We start from the raw sequence: 25,708 nt of genomic DNA on the forward strand, positions 1-25,708 counted from the left end.
CTATTTAATGTTTTACATAAATTAAGTTATATTATATGATTGATTTCCTGCGGAAAACAACTTAATCAATTCTAAATTAATAAATTTACTCAAAAGAAAATTAATAAATTACAATTTATTCATTAATTATTTTTCAACTGTAATCGCTAATGACCAATTACTTTGCTAATATTATATAAGATAAAAAATTTAATATATGCAATCTCTTACTACTCATAGGCTATGTTTGGCACGTTTAGCTGATAAGCTAGCTGAAAGCTGAAAAGCTAACTGATAGCTGAAAAGCTAGCTGAAAGCTGAAAGCTGATAAGCTAGCTGAAAGCTGATAGCTGATAGCTGAAAAGCTACGTAATTTGAACAAAAGTGTTTGGTAAAACTAGTCGTTGAACAAGCTGAAATTGTAAAATGACATAAAAAGACATAGTTGTATAATTTTTTTTATATTTAATATTACTTTATTTTCACATTAATACCTATATGATATTAATATTAAAATTATTATAAATATTTTAATTTCACTCAAATAATTTATCATCTTAAAAATATAATATTCATTTTTACTTATCTAATTTTCTATATTTTTATTAAATTAAATAAAATAAATTAAATAATTTGTAATATAAAATTATTTATTTTATTCTGAAGTAGTAATTATTTCTGTGCGGGAACGATGTAATATGAGACAAATGTGATAACCGATAAATAAATAAGTTTTTTTCTTGGTACATCGGAAAATGAGTAGGTAAATAGGTTTAGTAAAAAACATATAAGGCTAAAGGTGAAATTTTGATAAAATAATAAGGATAAAAATGAGAATATATTTAATAAGCTATAAGCTTTAAGCTTTAAGCTACCTGAGATAGCTTATAGCTTAAAGCTTTAAGCTACTGAAATAAGCTCATTCACCAAACATTTTTATAGAGCTTTTAAGCTAGTCAAATAAGCTTTAAGCTAGTCAAATAAGCTATAAGCTAGCTGAAATGACATGCCAAACATAGTCATAATTTATATAATATAATATAATCATATAATTAAGAAAACAGATTTTTTTCCTGCCTTACGGTTGCAAAAGGAATAATTTCTGACAAAAATTAAGAATTTCTAAATGTAAAAACATGAAAAGTTAATCAGTCAAAGTAATAACGCCGTAAAGAATAAAAAAGAACCCCAAATATGACCTTATGGTGCACCAGCACACATCCTATAATACTCTCATGGTGAACAGTAGAGGGAAAGTTCTCCCTTTGTAGTGTTTATAGATATCTATCACATAACTTGGCATTTTCTCTCTTACATCTAAGGGAAACATTATATTATTGAATAATTTATAAATAATGTGTGGTTGTGTGTAATTGTGATGAATGACAAATATATTATATATTTTTCTTAGCATTTATAGTCACAGACAAGCACGGATATGATCTTCGATTTTTTTTTTAAAACCAACTCGATCAATATAATATTTGTGTCAAGGGCGAGGAGTAATTGAAGGTCCCATTTGAAATTAAGGAGAAAAAACAAATAATCATATTGTAGTAGTTTAATGTTCTTGACTTACATATTTGAGAGTGAGATATTTTCAGACAGATCACTCATTGCCCAACAGTTTGAACTAATTTGCAACAAACATTTAGTCGGTTCATCCATGCTGGCTATCTAGGTTGATTGGCTTTTCAGCCATATCTTGAGCAGAGAACATATATATATATCCAAAAGTCTTCTCTTTTTCGATGACTAAGTAAATTTAACACCTTTGGATTATTATTAATTTAAATAACATATATATATAAATAATATATTACTCTTTTTAGATTCTTCGTTTAATTCAATAGTAAATTTTGATCCTTGTCACTAACACTATCACTACTAAAAATATGCTTATTATTTCCTATGGATTTTTTCTTTAGAAATTTCTTATCAATTCTCCTACAAATTTTAAGTTTTTTTATGTAAATTTCAAATGCAGGAATTAATTATAAGAAATGTTAAATTTTCTTGGAAACTTTATTACAAAACAAATTTGCAACAAATATTTGTAGGAATTTTATTTTTCTGTGGATTTTCCTTTAAATTTATTAGATGTGGATTTTACTACTACTTTTCGTAGGGAGTTTTTTTACAAATTTTCCTATAGTTTTTCGTATGAATTAATCCTTCATATTCGTCATAAGATACTCTTCTCTGAAAATTTTATTAATTTATAATTTTAATAAAATTTTGTTGAAAAAAAAGTTAATCTTCCAATGTTAGGGCTCACCCTCATACAATCTCGATAGCTTCAATTTCATAACCATCACAGTACATGTTCTATTTAGAAGGTGAGAGAGTTCGTTATGATGGCGTGCAAGGTTCGCTTTTTGGCGATGGTGGTGAGGCTAGTGTTGTTGATGGTGTCAAATCATTTAGGAATAAGGAAGCCAAGACATTTCAATTTCGTTTTCACCGAGTTATTGTGTTTCAAATTACTACTCCAGTTTCATAAATATCTTCTCTCGCGAACCTTAATTACTGTTGTCAACTCTTAGATCTGGTTTCTGCATTATTCATGTTTCTCTTTACTCACTTCTCACTACTTCATTGTAAATCCATTCTCGTGTTCTTCATTCATGCACAGATTTGGAACTGAGCTAATTTCCCTCGCTTGATGGTTTCATAATTCCTTCTAGTTCTTTTTTTTTTTGCTTTGATAATTTAGATTTGAATTGATTTGATTTGGTTTTGATGTTACGATTCCGCCCAATCAATGAGAGTTATGGAAAGAGAATGTTAAAGGCTTAAAGTGAATATTGCTAACATGTTTTAATTCCTTTTTTTTTGCTTTGTTTTTTATTTATTTTCAAATACCCCCCCCCCCCCCCGACTTGAGCCGAACGACCATCCTTCAATCCCGGTCCACCCGCATTAGCTACTATGATCAGGCATGTCCGCCTCCATTCATCCAAGGTCTTTCAACACCTTTTCGTGCCAACACCATTTTTCTCACTTTCATCCGTAAACTCTTATCCTAAGGCTTGGAAATGCCTTACCTAATCATACCATTTTTCTGCTTCTGGTTTTTTGGGGAGCAGCTTACTTGTATAAGGGTTGGGGTACCCTTTGTGCCCCCTACATTTATCTTTTTACTATCAATTGCTGATAAAAAAAAAATACGATGAGTGTCAAATGTTCATATAGTGAACATAGACCAAGCTAAAGTCAAAATTTATTCCTAACTCAACTCTAAAACACAAAAGTGAACATCCATATATATATTAGTTGTTCAATTTTGCATTCCATTGCTAGACTTCTTCGGGCTAAGTAACTTTACTGTTTTTTTTTAATTAAAGCATTAATAACAGAGTTAAGAAAAGACCGACCATAAAAGTAGTTGACAAAATAGTAATTAAAGTGGCAAACATGAAAATAAAAAACACATGGTGATTAAAAAGAATTAGTGATCATAGGCTAATAGGCTAATAGCCATGTCCATGTGCCTTGCTTACAAGTCTAGCGTGAAGTGTGGACTATAATTAAAAGTAATTTGTCTGTCTGAATATTGAATAAAATATTACAAATGCGAAAATCTCTATTTGTTTAGTTTTTCTGGGCTCTAAAGTCTTTAAAAAATGTCGTAGAATATATCAATGTTATTTTTTCACTAATTTGCTTTTGTTGATGTCAATTTGTCTCATGGTCACGGGAAACGACTCAAACAATTCACTTGTAGCGTGTGTTATTTCAAAACAGAAAAAAAAAGACATTCTATATGTAGTCTTCTAATTCAACAAAAATATAATAATTTTACATGCATGCTACCAAATTTTTAGCCATGATGAGAGAAAAAAAGGAAGTATTAGCCATGTTTCCTGATTAATTTACTTAATCTACTTGTGTAATTTTATTTACATTTGTCGTTTGTTAGTACATATAATAGAAAAAAAAAGTGAAGCATCTCGCAAAAGCGATCATAGTATATATATAATGCTTATTCACAAATTCAATCATGTAATATAAGTGAAACTAGCAAAGTAAAAGAGTCAATTACTTAACCCGAAAGAGTCAACCAATGCAACAGCTCAATCTTGGAAAATGCTTATTGTACACCCAATGTGGGCATATTGAAAAGAAATATAAGTTAAAAGTGATAGATATTATACGTAATTTGATAGGTCAGAAAGAGAAGAAAAAAATATGGTGTATTATGAAATGCAAACATTGTTTGGGTGTCTAGCTAAAAATATAATTAAAAAAGACCAATTTCAACTGAAATAAATATGTTAGAACACACTGAGGGTGCTCATCGGTTTAGATTGACTCAATGATCTAAACCATACAATCTAAGTGATTCAGGTTTATTAGTAAATTGCTTCACTTCATGTTAAATATGAGGCAAACGAATTGTAATCGCTCCATGTTCTAGATTTATTGTCTTTCAATTTGAACCAACCCGAACACCCCATTAATGATTTTCCATATATATTTAGCATTTATATTTATACTCTTAAAACTTTTATTGTTCGAGTGACATTGTAAATATTTTTTAGACCATTAACCAATTATGTTTTCAAGAGATGAGATAATCAATTTAGTTTAATTAATTGATGTGACACATTCTTAAAATCAGATTGATTGACAATGTAAAAAATGACAGTGCAAGTGCATAAATATCATTCTCTTACAATTTATAAATCTTTTATATTTTTATCATTTTAAAATTATTTTCACTTTGTCAACTTAGTTATGAGGTGTTTTATGCTATATTTATTCCCACTTTTATTAATATATTTTAGATAAGAAGTCTAATAAGTTGGAGAATCTTGTAATTATAAAAATTGATATAAAATGAAATAGATATCAACATTTCAAAGTGACTTCACTTATTTATAAAATTATTTAAGAATAAGGTTTTTTTAATTTAGTGAAATTCATATTCTTATACCTATAAAATGTTAACAAATAGGGGAATAACTTTTTCGAATACTTTTTTATTCTAACTAATAGGAAAATAATTTTTTCAAATACTTTTTATTCTAACTATATGACCATAACCAAATCAACCATATCTTAATTGAATCAATTTCGTTCGGATTTAGTAAATAAAAAAATTAACCACAAATATCCTCTATTGAAATAATCTTAATTATTTGATTCGAGTCTAGTAAAAACCTAAGGTGTCACCTAATATGCACCACTATATCAATTGTCCATTTTACCCCTGTTAAAAAAAATTATTTTATAAAAAGAAAAAAATATTGGTATTACCGGGTGGATTTTGATGGGATTAATTTTTTGAACAGGGGTAAAATGGACAATTAACATAGTGGTGCAAAGTTACACCACTAAAAAGTGGTGCATATTAGGTGGACCCAAAACCTAAAATCTCCACAAGATTTGCTGAAAAATATATTAAGTAAACTAAACACAAACAAACCAATTAAATTTGACCGATTCATTTCTATTTTACTTCAAACTCAAACCAATCCAATTTTTGAACACCATACACCAAGAAGCCACCCCACCAAATTCCAATTCCATGCACACTTGTGTACACGTCCCCTTCAACAAGAAATGCTTTTCTTATTCGGAAACTTTGAACATCAATTAATTAACATGATGGAATTTCACTTTATGCCCTTTTGACATCTACTTTATAAAGCTAAAACCAAATGGCCACTACCTTCTCCAGAATCCACACCACACCAACAGAGAATGGAAGAACCACCTTCTTCATTTTCTGTTTCTCCTCTTTTAATCTCTCACCTACTTTATCTCCTCCTTCTCTACCTTTAAACCAAAACTCTCTTCACTTTCTGCAGATTCCATCATTTCTTCAATAAATTCACATTTATTTTTTCAATTAATTCCTCTATGGGGGCTGCTATTTCTTCAACTGCAGTAGAAAAAAATGATGAAGGATCTAATTCTACATCACCAAGGTCTGGTCTTGGTGATATCCCAGAGAGCTGCATCTCCTCACTGTTCATGAATCTTGACCCACCAGATATTTGTAAATTGGCCAGAGTAAACAGAGCTTTTCACAGAGCTTCCTCAGCTGACTTTGTTTGGGAATCAAAGTTACCGCCAAGCTACAAGTTTCTTGCCAATAAAATTCTTGGTGAAGAAAATCTTGCTTCCATGACTAAGAAAGAGATTTACACAAAACTGTGTCAGCCCAATCGCTTTGATGGTGATAACAAAGTAAGTTACACTTACACAATGTTTGGATCAACTTCTTTTTCCTTATAATTAATTATGACACCGAGAAGTACCTCACATAAGTTTGTCCACATAATTGATTATATCTTTGTAGAATGATTTCCAAACGTGCACCACGGTGGTGCTCATAGTCATAGTCTTAGTTGGATTGATTCTTCCTTGGCATCAGTAACTAGCCATACCATTTCAATTATTTTGAGTTTTTCTTTTCCTTTTGTTTATTTTATATTATATTCAATTACTAACAGTTTTGTGATTATCATAGGAGGTTTGGCTGGACAAATGCAGTGGACAGGTTTGTTTGTTCATGTCATCAAAGTCCTTGAAGATAACAGGAATAGATGATAGAAGATACTGGAACTACATTCCAACTGAGGAATCCAGGTGAGCGATGTATAGGTTTTTTAATGTTTCTCCAACTTAAAAATTTGGAACTTTTTTCATCCCCTCTGTTGCTTCTTGTTTTGATGTTGAGTTGTTTGGCCCTGGATTGAAGGGTAATGTTTTGAAATGTTTCTGGTCAAATCGTGTGCATATGTCTTCAGTCTTAAGCCATTTCTATTGTCTGATTTTTTCATTGACTTGGTTGTGCTTACAGAGAATTACCACTAGCTTGTTGAAAAGTACAAGTTTTTATGTTTCCCCTGTTTTATGTTAGAAATTTGATTAAAATATATTGTTTCTTCTTTAACAAGTTGCGGCGAACTTAAATATCTTCTTTCCATTATAATGAGGGGAAAAGAATTTTTTCATAAGAATGAAAAGTCATTTCTAAACAAATAAATACCCTATATATAATGGAAGAGTACTTTTTGGTAAATTGAAAAGAAAAGAGGAAATAATGGATCCACAATAAAACTTATAGAAAAAAAATGGTAGAAATTTGAAAATAGGATATGATGCTAAAGAATGTAGAAAGAGTCTACATGTATATTAAAAAACATTTTCTCGCTGGTCGCGCCCTATAGGGATCATCGAATAAATAACAATAAGTCATGTTTGAAGAGTCTCATATACAGATATTTATTTTGGCTTTTTCTGGTGAAAACTTAGATGTTGAAGCATGGGCGGCCGTCGATCGATGAATTAACAAAAATTATGGTGATTTATAGTATCTTTGAATCAGCTTACATTTTCTTTTAAATTGATTTTAGTTTTGCTCAATTGTACTTATAAAAAACGACTAGAAAAGTGAAAATTGTCTGAACCACTTACAATCAATAATAATATCAAACTAGTTTTAGAAAGTTCATGCAAAAGTTCTTACTTCGTTAAATATTTACAAAAATAGATCAATTTGACATACATATTTCACCAAATTTTAAATCTAAACGTTCAATGTACTAAACTACCATTGGCGTGATTTTTATTGATGCAAATAATAATCTCTAAGTTGTTACTTAATGTAAAAACTTATGTGATGAGGCACAATTAACTGAAAGAATACACATATTTAGAAGAAACCGGAATGCTTGTGGAGTTGAACAACTTGGGAGGCACTCGTTCTACCTATTATTTTACTGAAAATAACAAATATATAATTTGCTGTTCAACATGATATTTTCCTGAAATTACGATTGAAGCTTTCACCTGATGTTTAAGACACAAGTTTCTTAACGAGTGGGAATTAAATTTAAAACCATATACAGATAGATGGTGATGCCATTGGCTTTGCCATATTCTTGCAAACTAATGCTTTGGTGGTCAACCGTTAACATCTTTATTGTAAATGGAGAAAAGAAAGAAGAGTGCAAGCAATCCGCATTCAGAATATATTGTACAAAAAACACCGAAACAGCTCATGAAAATGACTTCTGTTTAAGGGAAAGAGATCTTAACAAATTTCGATTATGTGTTAAAGAATAGAAGCAATGCTATATTCTATTCGTGAGTATAACTAGTTGTACTACGTATTTTGTGTATTGCTTGAATCATAAGCTTCTTTGGCCATTTCTTTATTACCTCTATGTGCCTTTCTTCATAAATTAAGTGTAATAAACTTGACATTTATGCATCGTTATGCGTATTAATTTAATACTCGGCATAAGAACCTCCAATGATAATAGCTTATCCATAACATGGTTATTCTATTCCTGCTATTATTGGAATATATTCCTTTCGTTTATCCAAAAGGCAGAACTTTTTGGTGTTAAAAAATCTTCTTTTATGCGCGTAGCATGTGACCCATTCAACAAGTTTCATTAAGAACCTCAATCTAACATGAATTTTTGTAAAGGTCCAAACTCATAATTTCATGGCTTTTACAAATCAACTTGAAATTTCTTATAATTTTGTTTTTGCAGGTTTAAGAACGTTGCCTATCTTCAACAAATGTGGTGGGTTGAAGTGGTAGGGGAGCTAGAGTTTGTATTTCCTGTGGGGAGTTACAGCATAATTTTCAGACTCCAATTGGGCAAGGCTTCCAAAAGATTGGGCCGGCGCGTCTGCAACGTTGATCAAGTGCATGGCTGGGATCTTAAGCCCGTCCGATTCCAACTCTCCACATCCGACGGCCAGCGTTCACTCTCAGAATGTTACTTGAGCGGGCCAGGAGAGTGGGCTTACTACCATGTTGGGAATTTCATAGTTGAACAGCCCAATGAGCCCATCAAAGTCAAGTTTTCTCTGGCCCAAATTGATTGCACTCATACCAAAGGTGGCCTCTGCATAGATAGTGCCATCATTTGCCCAACTGACTTTAGAGAAAGACTCAAACATCTTTAACTTGTTGGGCGTAACTTTTCCCACCATCCGCTTTTCTCTATGCCGTTGGAGCGTGAGAAAAACGGACGTGAGAAAAACGGATGGTGAGAAAAGCTTTGATTCTATTGAATGTGAATATGATGCTGTAAGAGAAAAGGACCAGGCAATTTTTCCCCAAAGTATGTTGGTATTTGTGGAAAGTAGTCGCCCTTGTTTTAGTTGGGTTAGAGTCTTCATTGTTTTATGATGAAATGGTCTCCACTAAAATTGTATGTAACTGGAGAAAAGATGTACAAATATAAATCAACACATTTACTTCACTTTTTAAAAAATGGACTGTTGAATTAAAAGAATGTTTTGCAAGCCAAAAACCAGGTGAAAGAGCATTTTAAGTGAAATATTAATAGGAAGCTTTTTGCAGCTGTTCTTAAAATTGTCCAATAGTATTACACTTGCCGTTGCGAGACCAAACCCTCAAACAAGATACCTAAAAAAACCTAATTAAGTGCATGTTGCCATGATGTCACCACAAATTCGATCAAGAAAATGAGCAGTCAACACAGAGAATAAGCATCAGATATTCCAAATATCCTGTACAGAGATAATATGCTCAACACTTAAAAGCCAAGATAAGCAAATGAATGGACAAAGTTGTGTTAGTCAAGCCTTCCAGCTATAGCCCATGTTATCATCTAGATCACTGTTGAAAAAACTACTATCCATGAAATCATTGCCAATATCCACATCTTCTGGCAAATGGAGATTTTGTGGCATGTCAGATGTTCTCTGGTTAAATCCATTGTTGCCACCAGCTGCAGAAGAATCACTGTTCGAAGCGGCTTTGAAGCTGTTGCTCCGGCTAGGTACAGGTCCATTACTTCCAGAAACATTAGAAGTATCTCCAGCTACGCGTAGAGTCTGGCCACCAAAGCCCACCCCACCATTCTTTGCCATGTTACCATTTCCATTGGATCCACCAAGGGACTGAGGTTGCATCCCTCCATTGCTATGAGACATCTCCTGCAGCAGTTGTTGAATCATCTGCTGTTGCAGAGCCTGGTTTGCCTGAGAGCCCTGTGAATGACCTTGCTGTAGTATGCTATTTGCACTTAGAGAGCGTTGTTGAAGTTGTTGCAGTTGCTGTTGCTGCTGCTGTTGCAGATGGGGACTGGAGAAACCACTAGCAGGTAAACCCTGCAATGAACCTGAAATTAAAGCAGAAGCTCCAGCAGATCCTTGCATGGTTGAAGATGGGCTCGGAATTGAATTATTGAAAGAAGATGATCCTTCTCGCTGAAGCGAACCAGAGTTTGAATTCATCGAGTTTTGCCTCATGAGAATATTCTGGTAGTTGGACAGTGCCAAAGCAGCTTGAGCCGATCCAGTTAAAGCACCTCGATTACCCATATTAGGATTATTGTTGATTTTGTTGTTCAAGCCTGAGTGCATGGCTATTAGCTTATTCAGTGTATTTCGATCAGTAGGCAGACCTTGAACATTGGCTAGTTGTTCCATCTCCTGCATCTTTTGCATCTGAAACTTGGCTGCAGTTGCATGTCGAGGATAGGTTTTCAAGCTTTCTGCAGATGAGTGTAGAATCAGTATACAGTGCAAGAAAGACAGCTGACAATTTATAGATATTGAAACGGCTTGGAACAGTTATAAATAAGGAGTGCAACCTACAAGAAAAGCACATTTATTGGATGTGCATCAAAATTCTTCAATATAATCAACTGAATCTGAAAATTGTAAGCTCTCTTTCTCCGATTTTTCTCTCGAGCTTTTTACATAAGATTTATGTGTAAGCTGTGAACCGTTCATTTCTAGAGAGATATTATGACAAAGATGGGTAAAAGAAAGAAAAAGATGATACTTTATCCAGTTACATTCATTAGAAACATGCCCAGTAAATCTACTTCACAACCCTTCACCAATTCCCCAGTTCATTTTTCAAATTCCAATTGAAACGTATCCCAAATTCAAGGGTGCAAGAGTTTAAAGAGCATAGGGAACAAGGCCAATGCCAACATAGATTGATTTTACTTCATATCTCACATTATACTGGAGGCTAGAGCTAAAAAAAAAATCAGAGGTATTAGGTATAGCATCCTTGGGTCCTGAAGTTCACAAAACTCATCCCAGCTAGCAAAGGCCTACTATGTTTTAATGTCAGTAGTGGTGACAGACTCACGGACAATCAGACATACAATACCGAAAAACAATTTTAGACAGTCACATATCCTTATGTTTTAATATGACAAAGATATACTATCAGAACCCAATACATTAACAAAATAAATAAAAGCCAAGGAATTACCTATTGCACCAATTTTGTGCTCACGGCCAAAATCTATCAGATCTTTCATGCTGTTCACAACCTCAGCTATCTGTCAACCATTGAGACAGGGGATGATAAGGCATAAATAAAAATAAAAATTAAGTAACGAAATTGAGATTAAAGAATTTTGTGCATGTTACAGAACAGGATACTATGAATCTGGATCTCAAAAGTATACCTGCAAGCATCTCACATATCTTTTGGAGAAACCTAAGTCATTTAGTGACTGCAACTCCAAACTCTTCGCAAGATGACGCCCAGCAGTCAATACCCTGATACAAAAAGGACATTATATTCAACCCAGTGGTGTAGACACATTATAGTTCTGTTAGCTCACACAATTCCCTCAAATAATTCAAAAATAAAGTACGAATCAAAGACCAGCATAATCTACAAATATATTATTTGAATGAATTTAACTGGCAGCTGCACCATATGGTGTTTATTCATATACTTTTAATTGTTACCTACATGTAGCTTAAAAAGTGCCCACCAGAAAATGACAGTTAGTGAAGACAAAGAAAAGTAGAAAGAAAGACCAATGAAATTAAAGTTGCAATGCTGTTAGATACTCTTAATCTTGAACAAATCCTTCCTTGTCAACAGATTCACTATTTTATCCATGTGGTATATGATACAAATGTTACCTTAAAATGAACCAATCAAAGAAACAAGTTCAAGACAGAAACTTCTTATGTTTTCATTTTAGGTCATTTGCATCCTTTTAGGGTTAGTGAATTACAATGATGTTTGCTTTCTTTAGACACATTGTTCCATTTATCCAAATATTTAGCTGGAAAAAGGCAGCAATATTCCTAAACAATAGCCGGGAGAATCAGCATGGTGTGCTTTCTTTTGTCCGACAATCTAGACCAAAAACTCCAACTATTCTAGACCACACCCTTTTGTCCGACAATCTGATTTACCAAATGGATAAACATAATATCTTGCTGCATCAAATGGATAAACATAATATCAGGGAGGCACAGCCTGCACAAACTCACATATTGCTGTTTGTTTGCAAATCCTGCTGAGAAATCCCATCAGATCCACTCTCAGCAATTGTACTTTGGCATTTTTGTGCTACTTGAACCAACTGGTTTACCTACAAAAGTATGGCTTATAAGAATTAGCTTCCACAATAACACTTATTGATCTCCATACCAATTATGTCAACAGGATGAGATTCAAAGAGATATCAAATTTTTAGTAGAAGGAAAAAATACTCAACAAATTACAACCATATTGCCGAATTTCTTTTCAGAAATATCATGAAACATGCAAACCATTAACTAACCTAGCATAAGTGATGTACTTAGCAAAAATATTCTGTTAACCAATAATAATGACCTCCCTCCTAAATAAATAGAAGCTGCCAAGATGTAGAAAATACTCGCCCAAGAACAAAAGGTCATACCTGCGGTGCAACCAACCTTCGAGGAAGGAGTTCTTCATGGCGCCTTGCACAAAACTCCCACGATAATATCTGTGCATATTAACGAAATTACAGAAGGTTCTTATACACAAAATATTCAAATAAAACAAAATTAACTATGACAACAATGTTTTTTACCTTCAGATCTTGCGTGAATATGATACGGAGTTGACCCTCACGAACAACACGAAGCTGCTCGTACACACTCTCTTGAACTGCTTTGGCATATTCTAACATTAACACACCAGAAGGAAATCTATATTCACGCGGCAAGTCCAAAAACAGAAGTTCATCGATCACACCACTTCCAAATTTGATTTCATTAAGTCTAGGGAGAACTTCAGAAGTTGCCTCTGTTGAGAAAATCCAGTGTGCAGATATTAGGATGTAATAACAAAAAATTTCAAAAAGACAGCATATTGAGAATCTAGCTTATGACACATCAAGAGAGCACGTTGGGCATCTATAATAGCTTCTTTTCCATCATCATCCACTTCTGATCACTCACAGTTTGCATATGTTTGCGGGCACTCAGTGCACCAACACCAAGTATTCTCTGACTTTATAATGAAGATTATCTTTTACAATAAACAATCCCTAGACCTTATATATGAGCATCTAAAAACAGATGAAGGGCAACCAATCAATTTGTGTGAAGTGAGGTCCTTTTATTATTTCAATCACTTAACACTTTTATGAACTACTTCACTTACAGGCCAACCTTGGATACAAGATGTTCTATATTAGTAGCAAATGCAGCATTTTCTTAAAGGGAATGATTTCCAAGCAAGATAAGTAAGAACACAAGCAATTGGTGAGGGAAAAAAAAAATGTACGATAAAGTCTGAATATTGAAGCATAAGTGCATAACATGTAAAGCCGGTCAAGAAGAGAAATTATAGCAATTATGTGTGCCCTAGCAATTAACAGATATAGATTGTGATATGAAGTATAAAATATAAACAGTATGCAAACCAATGCCTGAAATTTCTATAATCACACCTTAACAAGACATGTCATATGTTAAAATATGGTGCCCTGTAACATAGTTCATTTGCCTCATTCACCTCAACTTATATATTCATGCCAAAAAACCACTCAAACCAAGACATCGGCTTTTGGGCTACGCCATTAGGCCAAAAGAACATATTTCATACCCCTTTCATGATACACAATCAGAAATCTACAGTAATATCTTTTTTTGCTGGAACTATAGTATGATAGGATAAAAAAATAATATTCTTGTCTTACCAAATCCCTTTCCAGATTTAGAACCGCATATGTCGCAATGCCACGCATCCTGAATGAACAGATATCTATGTCAAGTTAAACAGGGCAAGGTAACATAGACATAAAAGAAGTTCTCTAAGCCATTGCAATTATTTCAGACATAAATCAGATGCATAAAGAAAAATTATCATGGTATGTCACTAATAAGATGAATAAATGATAAGCAAATGCAACCTAATAATATCTCAAATACAGGTCTGGTCATCAGCTAAGGCTCATCCTAGTATGATACAATAATGGAAGAAGTGAGCCCCCATTTTCATGCTTAATCTTGGCAAGATTTTTCATAGTAGCCCCCTATACTAAAAGAAAAAAGGTCCTCAACTATGGTTCTACGAGTCATATTAGTCCTCCACCTTTGGTTTTAACTACCAGGCTAGTCCTCCAATAGGGACTAATATGACTAATAAAATAGGTCAATACTTCTGGTACTTCGGCTCCTGTAACGATAGTTAGGGAGTAATATGAAAAAACGTGTCGAAGTTAGTGGCGAATATGAGGGTTTACTCATAATAGAAGGCTAAATAACAGTGCAAAAACTTACCATAGCTGCTTGGGGGAAAACACCAAGTGCATGATGACCAACATTATCATATAATGACAAGCACCACCGTTTCTTTGCACGAGGTGAGTAATATTCAGCCACAAATTTTCTCCAATAGGCTATACTATTATCCTGGGATACATAAGAATTGCATTAGTTATAACTGATGTAGAACCTTTAAAGTACTTAACACACCAATCACCTGTTTATATAAATAAACTGATTGACTGTCTGAAAGGACCCAAGACAAATACTTGGAAGAACAGAAAATAGAAATAGATAAATGTAGTAAATCTCAAACACATTTCACAAAGAAAATACCGTGCAGAAACAAGCCTAAGATGAAAAACTCACACTTGGTCGTTGTCTTTGATGATAAAGGTATTGCATCAGTCGACGGGCACAAACACCACTGTCATATGGGCGCTTTGCTCCAGACAATGGCTGCATTACTTGTTGCTGTAACTGCTGCCTCAATTGCATTTGCTGCTGTTGTTGTTGCTGCTGTTGCTGTTGCTGCTGTTGTTGTTGTTGTTGCTGCTGCTGCAAGTGGGCTCGCTGTAACTGTGGCATCGATTGAAATATTTGCTGTTGTCTAAGTCTCTGCTGCTGTTGAAGCATAGCCTGTATTTGTGGATTACGACCCTGGAACTGCATGGAGTCTTGCCTCTGAAGAAGCTGTTGTATTACTTGCTGCTGCATATCTTCCTGCTTGATATCCAGACGAGGTTTCTTCTGCAGCTGAGATAAATTGTTTGGATCTTGAACAAAAGACCCTGGTACTCGTGCACCCATTGGAAGTGGACCTTGGCCAGTTTGAGATGGAAGCAAAGATGTAGCACTAGAAGCACTTTGTTGCTGCTGGTGATTCTGCTGCAATTGTTGAACATTCTGGTCTGGATGAGAGCTCTGTTGCACTACAGAACCATCCATAACTGATGACCCCGAAATACTAATATTATTTGAGGAAAATGACATCGGTGAAGCAGGTAAACGTAAGTATGACTCAGTGTTAAAGCTTGCACTTCTCTGCAAATTGGGCCCCCCAGAAAGTGCAGAATTGGCATCTGTAACTAGAGAACTGGCTCCAACACTTGGTGCTGAGTTTGTCACACTGTTTAAAACAGCATTACTCATATCCCCAGAGACCAGACCCAGATTTGAACGCCCAGTTCCAGGAATCGAGTTAGATGAGTTACCATAAGATGAGCTCAAGTGAGAGTTAACTGCATTCTGTGACTGCCCATCTCCCTGAAAGAATATGCCAGAACTTGATGATGAGTGTGTTAATCCTCCAGCCACCCGAGAAGATGTCATGGGGGACACCCCCGCTTGGTGACTGGAGTATAAGTAGCTCTCCCGAGCCAGCCTAACTTGTATGTCAAAACTTTAATCTACACACATAAAACAACACAAAATCCACATGAAACATCGGCAAGGTATTTGTTTGCGTATAATGTTCCTCTGATTTCACTCTATAATTAAGTACTTGACAAATCTACAAACTCCTTCGCAATCAAACGTGTCCACTATCACTGTTCTTCTGAAATCTGGACAATTTCTGACACAGATCTGCGACGAACAAAGTAAAATGGAAACAAATTAGCATTAAAAAAATCTAACACAACCAACTTCAGAAAAGAAAAGAAAAAAACTGATCAGGATTGAAATACTATCGAAAACAGTCTCCAGTCCACAAATTGAACCAACCAAACTACACTAATCAAGGCAGAGAAATCTTAATCCAGTTACACCCCAAAAACCCCTGATTTTTTGGCACCCCCCTATTCAAAAAACCGAGCTTTTTTACACATTGTGTAGCCCAAAACCCGAATCTAACTGCAAAAGTGAAACTGCAAGCAAACGAACTCAGAAACAGAAAAAGCCCCAATATTCAGCACACAAATTCAGAAGCAACAAAGCAAGCTGCGTTGGAAACGAAAAGGGCAAAAATCCGAAACAAGCTCTAACCAAAACACACACTAAACTCCAATTTCCAGCTCAAACCAAATAGCAAAAATGAAGACAAAGACAAATTCAACTAAAACAAGAAGATCAGCAGCAACAAGCAACAAAAAATCGCAAAAAAATTGAAAAAACTTGAAAACTAAGAAAACATCACAGCTTCAGAGATCGATGAGTAGCAATCAAAATTGAATGGCAGAGAATGAGGATAAGCAGAGGGAAGATACTCACAATCGAAACGGGAAGGTGGAAAAAGCGAAACGACGCTTTTCTATGCTCAATTACGAAACGGGAATCGAAGAGAAACTAGAGAGAGAAAATTTTCGTGCTAGAGAGAGAGAGAGAGAGAGAAAGAAAGAGAGAAACTGTGAATAGAGAAGACTGCTTTATACCTCGCGGGAATGGAACTGTGAGAGTGACCGGCTTTTCCCGGTAAAGATTAGGACACGTGTGGGTATGTGATGGAAGAGTGAGGTCGGTGAGGGATTTCTGATGACGTGGCGGTGTTTGATTGGTTTACTCAGCAGGTGACGGAACCTGGTAATGTCCAAAGCGTAGTTTATTCGGTGCTGTCGTGAATGGTTTTAGCCTTTTAGGCTCGGTTTTGCGAGGGTAAATGTGGTATTTTGGTTGTGGTTGGGGTGTGTTGTGCAAGTGTGATGGACACGTGTGCGATCTGATTGGCGAGATGAAAAGGGTGTATTTGTTTTATTGTGGGGGTGGGTGTTGTTTAGTGTTGGGATTTTTTTACTGAAAGAGGGTAAAGGATGGATAGAGACAGAGAGTCAGATTTTACACGTGTGACTAACACGTACAATAGAAACAAAGCCTGCCTCGTGTGCCATAATCAGGGTTCTTTTTAATTTGAAAGGATTATTATTATTATTGTTATTAAGATGTTGTGTTGTATGTATGTTTAAAGGTTGAACTTTCAAGTGTTGTGTATCTAGAGGTCTTAAAGTATTTTAGACCGGATGCTCTAATCTAGGAATGATATCTCACATATTAACCCGCTCAACTAACTAAGCGGGGCAGTTAGAAGGTTGAAGTCCACCGGCCTACTTTGACTCATCATGCATAATCCAATAGAAATAAGTTAAAGTAAGAGTAAGTGGGATGGTTGACCGATTGAATTTATTTTTCTTTTTTAAATTTATAATCTACTAAAAAAATTATTTTTTTTTATTTTTGAGACTTTTTATGTGGATTAAATTGCTAGCCGCCATTTTGGGAGTGAGTCTCTAACCCCACTTTATGAGATTAATTCACAAAGAATATATATTTTTTCAACCGCCTAACTCACCTCAAACAAGACGGATTACAATGTTCAAATCATTTTTCAATTGTGGATCTAGTTGCTCCGCCCCTATTTCAGGCGGGTTGGTGGCAAGGTGGGGCTAACATAACTTATACCCTCAACTTGATGGGTTACATGGATTAATTTACCTATAATTATACTTAAAAATATAAAGTAAAAAAATTAAAGAAAAAGATAATTAGAGAAAGAAATAAATATTTCAACCCTACCCAACTCAAGTCTCAACTCAAAGTCACCAAACATGTGGGCTAAGTCAGCCGAATCACCAAGAGAATCTAGCCCATTGAGCGTTTGAGTCCATCTAGATTTCCTTCTGAAAACCACTGCATAAAACTGGGGGTTTCGAGACTTGTATTTCTTCTTTTGGCTAAATATTTCTCCAAATGTCCTTCCTTAAAAAAAACGAGTCTTTTGAGGCAATTCCATAGTACTCTTCCCGTTCCTAAATATAAGACCTATTCCAAAAAATTGCGCTTATTAAGAAAGCATTTAATGTGACTAATTAGTGTATTGATCTTTTAAAAATGCATACATTCTTCCCTATTTACCCTTTATCATTTTCTCTCACTAATAATCATTGCATTTATATCAAAAGTCATAGTTAGTTGGATTAGTAATAATTAATGGTAGGTGGTAACTTTGGAATTGAAAACATACAATTAATGTGAGGGGGCAAATATGGAAGAATACAAAACCTTTTGCTAGATTATTGTAAGAGGTCTTATATTTAGGAACATGAAAATTTTGAAACTAGGTCTTATAATTAGGAACGGAGGGAGTACAAAATTAGTCTTGGATCACAATAAATCATTAAATCTCAACATTCTCTTTTGGAAAATACTGCACAACTCATCTTTCTTGGAAAAGTTTCCATAGTACAACAAAATTAGTCTACTTTTTTTTGCCAGCTCTTACATCTCATACTGTATCCAGTCCAATTTTCAATTTTGCCTTGAATTCTTTCTCTTCCACCACACTTTCTCCCCCTTTTTTCTCTTTAATTTTGTCACTGAATTTAAACAAAAGGGCCTTCATGAGATCTGTATTCTATTTGGATATACAATACAATCTATAAAAAAAACATCCAATCATAGTTCAGATGTTAAATAATATGAATGAATAATTGAGCCGCTAGAAAGCAATTTGGTAGGTTCTGTTTCACTTCTTTTCAGTCCTTCTCTATGATGTTTGTTGGCTGCAGGCTCGTGTGGCCATCCCTTGGGCCTAGAGGATGTTCACAAAAACTTCTCCAAGCCATATACCAAATTCTTCAAGATGATAAAGGGGCAATGAAAAGATTGAATCAGATCAAGCAGAATTAATGATATCAAGATACCAATTAAAAACTGAGAGTTCATAAAGTTTTGTTAGCTACCTTGAGACGTACTACTTTTCTAATGGCTAATAACAACCCTGGCATGAGACATTTCACATCTGTGATATCATGCTTGATGGAGTAGATCTGAAGCAACAATATAATTGACCTCAGATGAGAAGATACACACTTCCAAGCAAAGTAAGACTCAAATTTGATCACACAGAACATACCTCTCCTGGACCAGAAAAGTGAACTGTTGTGCTGGAAGGAAGGCCTGGAAGGACCATGCTATGCACACGAATTCCATCTCCCAGGACTTGACCCCTTGCCTTTGTCATAAATAAAATGTAACAACTTAGACATCTCACTATGCAAAAAGACTAAACATATTAATTTGTACCTTTTTGCATGTATCAGTGGGATTTGTGTTCCTTACAGTTAGGGCAATCATACGTTACACAGTCGATCAATCTGAGTTGTTGGATTAAGATCGGTCGGCTCGTATATTTATCAAGATCGGACAACAGAGATAAGATTAAAGTTTGAGCCGTCGGATCTTTGATTGAACAACTCACATTCTTTGACTGCGTGAATGTATGAATTCCCTGACCGCAAAGAATCCAAAATCATATTGTTGACATAAACTGGTGGTGCTTTTATGCTTACCAAAACATCTGTTGAAGGATCTTCTCTGTTATAGATTTGGCCTAGATCTGATAGATTTTTGGCAATTTGGTTTGCATCTGCTGATGGAAGATCCTGTTCACCAAGGCTAATTCAGTGCATTGATTTCACATCCATTGGATGAATTGTAGTACTTTTTACTTGAAATAAATCATAAATGGGGCTAGGCACATGTACTCTATTGCTTCTATTTTGTGGATTTCCCTGTCTTGCACCCCTTAAGTTGCAACTTTCTGTTTTTTATTTTATTTATTTATAAACATAAACACATTTTATATGCTTCATTTCGCCCATATAGAAAAAAAGATACCAAAATATCGATATAACTATCAACAAAAATAAATTCTTACACTTGCATTAGCCTTGGATTCCACAATTTCGACGTTGCTGTAATGGAAAGAAGCTGAAATTGCAGCTTGTTGTAATAATATTGATCCTATGGAAAGGGTTGGTGCAACCAACACACCCTGGCATTAAAGATAATCCATGCCAAAAAAGAACAAATTGTTCAGCAACAGGTTTAGTCTAAAGCTGCTACACTTGCTGTTCATATATGGACCATGGTGTGTGAAATAACTGAATGGATCATGAAATAGAAAAGAGAACATAAATAAGTTCAAGTAAACTTTTTGTATTGTTCTTTTATGTCTCACCCCGTGCTCACCGTGCTGGCCTTCTCGCAGAATGCAGACAATGCAGCTACCGTATCTAATTTGATTCGCGGCACATACACCACACTTTTCATGCCAAATGCTGTTGCCTAATGAAAAATGGAACCATGCATAAATTTAACAGCACAATAAGTGGTCCTGGTATCAAGATATAAAGTCTAATGTTACAGCCATAATTTCAGAGGTTCAAAGAGATTCAATCAAGTCTTCAATCCTGACCCTATTGTCCGAGCACTTGAAGTTGTTCTCTTTAGTCATGAAACATCCCTTTTAAAACTAGTAATCTAATACTAATTAATGGACAAAAGATACACATTTATCTCAAACCAAATCATACATAAATGCTGATGTAAGTTGTAACTACATCATAGTAATGCTAGGCCTATTTAAGAATCCCACCTAAACTTATCTTTTCTTGCAAATTGGGCTGGAAAAATTTCCTGTAAATAGCATTTCTTTAAGTCCCATTTGGTTCACACAAATAACAGTACAGTTGCCAACTGATTAAGTTGCTAATCAGAAGTCAAACCTGTTTGACATTGTCATATACTGAAGAAGGGTCAGTGAAATCAACCACAACTGTTGTTTCCTTGGACTGCAAATTGCAATTCAAAACATCATTCAAGACTCAAAAGACTGAAGAGGTACTAATTACATAATGACAAGTTTGTTATTGCTTCACGTTACCTGAGATATAGAACCCAAAACCATAATAAGGTCATTTAATATGGGTATTTCAAGTGGCTCTTCCATACCACAAACCTAAAAGAAAATAATCTGAAATATTAATCATTAAATACAGAATGAAGAAGTTTAGTTTGGTTTTAATGCAGCTAATTAAAATGAGACCAAAAGCAAAAACCTTTCCAATATCTTCCCCAACATGATAAGTATCCACTGCTCCAGCTACTTCCATTCCTCTGGCCTTAGTCACAGCTTCTACTGCTGCTCTTCCTATCTCCTTGGCTGCTCCATTTATCACAACCTGTTCCACAAAGGGGTGTAAATTGAATAAAAGAGTTAAGTTTTGAAAAGCAATTCAACTTGGTATATACCTTTATATTGCTCTGCATAGGTTGTGCTGAGCAAGAAATGAAATGCTTGCCTCTGCTTTTGACATTCTGAGAATTCAAGTAGTTGATGGAATGAAATTGGCAGCTTAAGGCTGACATAGCTGTTCAAGCTTCTCTGTTCAAAAGAGAAGATAAGCCTCTATATTTTGTAACCATATAAGCAAATATTTTTTAGGGATAATCCTCTAATTGGTCCCTGTGGTTGTGTGGCCGTCTGAAATTAGTCCCTCCCGTAAAATCTAAGTCCTCGCGTTTGAAAAGTGTGTGAAAATTAGTCCCTCTGGCGAGGACCTGCTACACACACTTTTTCAAACTCGAGGACTTAGATTTTACGGGAGGGACTAATTTCAGACGGCCACACAACCACAAGGACCAATTAGAGGATTAACCCACCTATTTTTTATAGATAAGGTGTTTGGCAGTCTTGCTTTGAAGCAGATGCCAAGTGGCCCATAACCAAATGAGCAATTCACCAGTGAGGAATGTTCATTAGATACTACTTAGAGCATCTCCAATGCTTGGTTGCTTGTTGTGTTGCTTAAGTGCTATTCTGGTGGGCCCAGACTGCCACATAGGATTTAAGCAACTCATAAGCAATCCATGCAGAATTCTCTCCAATGCATGGTTGCTTATTTTACTTTTAGTTGGACCCCACTGTACCTCATATGTTTATATTTTTATTTCCACTTAAGCATGATTTAAATATAAATATTTATAACAATATAATATTTCAATTATATTATCTAATTTTTTAATTAACCTCATTTTATCAAATTATAACAATATAACAAATTCAACTTTTTTTTGTTGTTTTTGTTCGAATATAACAAATTAACTCCTTAAAAAAAATATAACAAAACAACTATATCTATTTTTTGTTCAAAAAAAACTATCTATTTCAATTTATTTGATTTTTTTTAATTTGGGCCAAATCCATTGATCCATTCACCAAAACAATTCATTACCCGTTTCTTTCCCAAAAAAATCCATTCACTCAATCTCTCACACGTTATCACCCACCGCATTCACCATTCAGTTTATTTCTCACCCAACGCATTCACTTTTTCCATTCTCGAAGCTTCTTTCTCTCTCACACTCTCCATATTCACCTTCTCTTCTCACAGATTGAGTGAAACTCAAATTCACCTTCACTCACCTCTTCCTCTACTATGAGATCGAACCCAAATTCACACTCTCGTCCAAACCCACATCTCTCAAACCCTCTCGTTCAAACCCTCTCCATCTTCTGTCTTTCAAACCCTTTCGTTCAAACCCTCTTCATCGAAGCCTCCATCCGCGTTCTCTCTCACTCTCAATCGAAGCCTCTCCTATGTTCGGAGATTTCAGCCATCAGATCGACGATCGGAGGTTCCAGCCATCAGATCGGCGACATGCAAGAGAACGGAGGTTCCAGCCATCAAATCGGCGACATGCAAGAGAGATCCTCTCCATTTTTGTGTAATTTTTTTGATTTGTTTTAAAAAATTGTATTTTAATTGTTAAATCTGTGTTATATATTTCTGTAATTGTTAATTTGTATCACAGATCCTCTCCCTTCCCCTCCTGTAATATATTTCTGAAATTTTGGATTGTTGTTGAAATTTCTGAAATTGAAATCTCTTTTTCTGGTTTCCTTTTATTGTTGGATATGCTTGTTCATGGATCTGTTCTTCCCTCTTCTTTTAACGATTATTCTGTTGCTGAATGGAAAGAGAAAAAACAGTTTTTTAATAGCTGCAGCAAGTTAAGGAGCGTTGCTTAGCTTTGAGCTGTTAGCAACGCCACCTCAGCAAGCTCCAATGGGGTAGAAAAATAAGCAACGCACCTTATTTTAAGGAATCAGGTTAAGCAACCCCCATTGGAGTTGCTCTTAGTTGTCATAAGATATATTCATTAAATGGGTCATAAACTTTGAATGTCAAATAAATATAATATTTTAAGTTATACTACTTAACTAGTTTAATGTTGAAATTAATCATTTGATCTATATTTTCTCAATAATTTTAATTAGGGGTTGTCTAAATGACCCATTAAAAACGGAAATATTCATTTATCTATTTATATGTACCTAAATCTTTTTTTTTACATCGAAAAGATAAATTGCGCCTGCCATGAATCTATCCCTGGACCTCCCCCACCCAACCCATATGTTTCCCAACTCCTACCATTTGAGTTATCCTACGGAAACTATGTACCTATGTCATATATTAGAGGTGTTCACATATTGGGCTAATTCGGATTTGAGGTATAATATAATTCAAACCAATCACACTTAATTGATTTAGTTTTTTTTCCCTTTTTGGTTACTTGATTGGTTTAGTTTGCTTTTGTTATTTAAGAAAGTTTCAATAAATTCAAGAGTAAACAGCCATTTTGGTCCCTAATTGTGTTCACTTATGACGGACTGGTCCTCGTATTTTGTAAATGGTTGTTTTTCATCCTTGAATGTGTTGCCGTCAGTCAAGTTCGTCCTTGATTGAGTTTTCCGTTAGTCCCTCAGACGGAAAATGTCAAATGACTTATTTTTTTTCCAAGTAAGCATCCTACGTGGCACCTTCTCTTTTTCCCTTCCAAAAAACAGGTCAAACTCGTCCCTCATGGTACCAAAATCGCCCCTCACGCTTCCACTCTCTCTCCCTCCTCCTCCTCCTCCTCCTCCTCCTTCTTCATATTTAAACCCCTCTTCATCTCTCTTCCTCTCTCCATCTGCTCAGAGAATTCTGAAAAATCAGTGTCAAAGATCGGTTTATTTTGTGCCTCTGCTATGTTTTAGAGTGAAATTTTCCAATTTCTTCATCTGGGTCGTTCTGTTTTTGTTACGGGCATGGCTAATTTCAGGAAACAAGGTCAGAGCTTTTTTTTAGGGAGTTGTTGCTCTGTGATAGTGGTGCGGATCGAGGAACGATTTGGGTGATGGTGGTGCGATTGGAGGAGGGGAAGTGGTGGCAGTGGTGTTTGGGGTTTGGGTTTCGAAGGTCAATGGTGATTTGGGGGTTTGAAGGTCAGTGAAGAGGATTGGTGGAGAGGACGGCAGGCCTAAGGTGTATGGATGGTGGTGGTGTGACGGATCCGCGGAAGAGAATGGGGGGTGGATTTAAAGATCTGGGTTCTTCTTGATTTTTGAAGATCTGGGTTTGAAGATTTGGGTTCTGGTTTGAACATCTGGGTTCTTGTGGAAGGAGGAGACAGAATGGGGGTGGATTTTTGATATGGGTTTATTTATTTTAAGGAGGAGACAGAATGGAAGGAGGACCCTTATTGTTGCTGGAGAGGAACTTGTGAATAAAATTTCTGATGTATTAAGATCCTTGTTGTTGTTGTTGTTGGAGAGGAAGCTTTGAAATATTGCATTAAAAGGCGTAATGCATATAAATTAAAAAAAAACGGGAAGATAGATTGTGGAGCTGAATGTTGTCCTGTGGTAACCATGTATATGAAATTGTTATTGATCCTGTTATATGTGTGTGGGGTTAAGACTTAAGAGTGTGTGTGTTAGGTTTTTAGTTAATGTGTGGGAGATGATTTTTTTTTATGGGTAACATGATGAAGAAGATGAAGATTGATAGTGATGATGAAGTCTGGAGAAAGAAGATATATAATATGATGATGAATTGATGATGATGAAGCTAGGGATGAAATTGACATTATTTTTTAGGAGGGAAAAAGAGAAGGTGCCACGTAGGATGCTTACTTGGAAAAAAAATAAGTCATGTGGACTTTTCCGTCTGAGGGACCAACGGAAAACACAACCAAGGACTAACTTGACCGACGGCAACACATTCAAGGATGAAAAACGACAATTTCCAAAGTATGAGGACCAGTCCGTCATAAGTGAACACAATCAGGGACCAAAATGGCTGTTTACTCTAAATTCAAACTAAATCACGATTAATCAAGTTGGTTTGGTTCGGTGATTGATTGTACATAAAAAATAGATCATTATCTTTAAAATATTATCCTCGTTTATAATAATTTTTTGTATGAATTTTTGAGTTTTATGTCACTACGAGTGAAAATAATTTATTTTTCTATATTAATTTTATACAATAGAAAAAACCAACTCTATATCTTGTATCACTTTTAATAAATATTAATTTTTGGATTTGACTCGAATAGTGAGGAAGTCTGATATGAACCCAATAAGGCGAGGAAGCCTTGAACCCACAATCAATTG

The 25,708-nt window shown here is 35.0% G+C and overlaps 3 protein-coding genes across 3 annotated transcripts; 1 reads left to right on the top strand and 2 right to left on the bottom strand.

Annotated features, from left to right (window-relative positions):
* The first annotated feature begins 5,641 nt into the window (after positions 1-5,641).
* On the top strand, positions 5,642-9,130 carry LOC130717604 (F-box protein PP2-A13-like). The gene is made up of 3 exons (XM_057567900.1): positions 5,642-6,177; positions 6,461-6,579; positions 8,499-9,130. Exons 1-3 carry the CDS (start codon positions 5,848-5,850, stop codon positions 8,917-8,919), a joined length of 870 nt encoding a protein of 289 aa, XP_057423883.1. The 5' UTR covers positions 5,642-5,847; the 3' UTR covers positions 8,920-9,130.
* Positions 9,131-9,445: 315 nt separating this feature from the next.
* Positions 9,446-16,849, bottom strand: LOC130717602 (probable transcriptional regulator SLK2). Its single transcript, XM_057567898.1, has 10 exons — positions 16,702-16,849; positions 14,860-16,077; positions 14,506-14,637; positions 13,923-13,971; positions 12,810-13,024; positions 12,654-12,722; positions 12,241-12,341; positions 11,415-11,508; positions 11,216-11,285; positions 9,446-10,478 (listed from the first exon to the last, which is right to left on the bottom strand). The coding sequence occupies exons 2-10, from the start codon at positions 15,820-15,822 to the stop codon at positions 9,559-9,561; spliced, it is 2,613 nt and encodes an 870-aa protein (XP_057423881.1). The 5' UTR covers positions 15,823-16,077; positions 16,702-16,849; the 3' UTR covers positions 9,446-9,558.
* Positions 16,850-18,499: 1,650 nt separating this feature from the next.
* On the bottom strand, positions 18,500-21,669 carry LOC130717603 (dihydrodipicolinate reductase-like protein CRR1, chloroplastic). Its single transcript, XM_057567899.1, has 10 exons — positions 21,517-21,669; positions 21,324-21,446; positions 21,149-21,223; positions 20,991-21,056; positions 20,455-20,550; positions 20,141-20,257; positions 19,773-19,865; positions 19,337-19,435; positions 19,164-19,250; positions 18,500-19,056 (listed from the first exon to the last, which is right to left on the bottom strand). The coding sequence occupies exons 1-10, from the start codon at positions 21,631-21,633 to the stop codon at positions 19,024-19,026; spliced, it is 906 nt and encodes a 301-aa protein (XP_057423882.1). The 5' UTR covers positions 21,634-21,669; the 3' UTR covers positions 18,500-19,023.
* Positions 21,670-25,708: the final 4,039 nt, after the last annotated feature.

This window comes from Lotus japonicus, chromosome 5 (assembly GCF_012489685.1).
Source record: "Lotus japonicus ecotype B-129 chromosome 5, LjGifu_v1.2".
NCBI lineage: Eukaryota > Viridiplantae > Streptophyta > Magnoliopsida > Fabales > Fabaceae > Lotus > Lotus japonicus.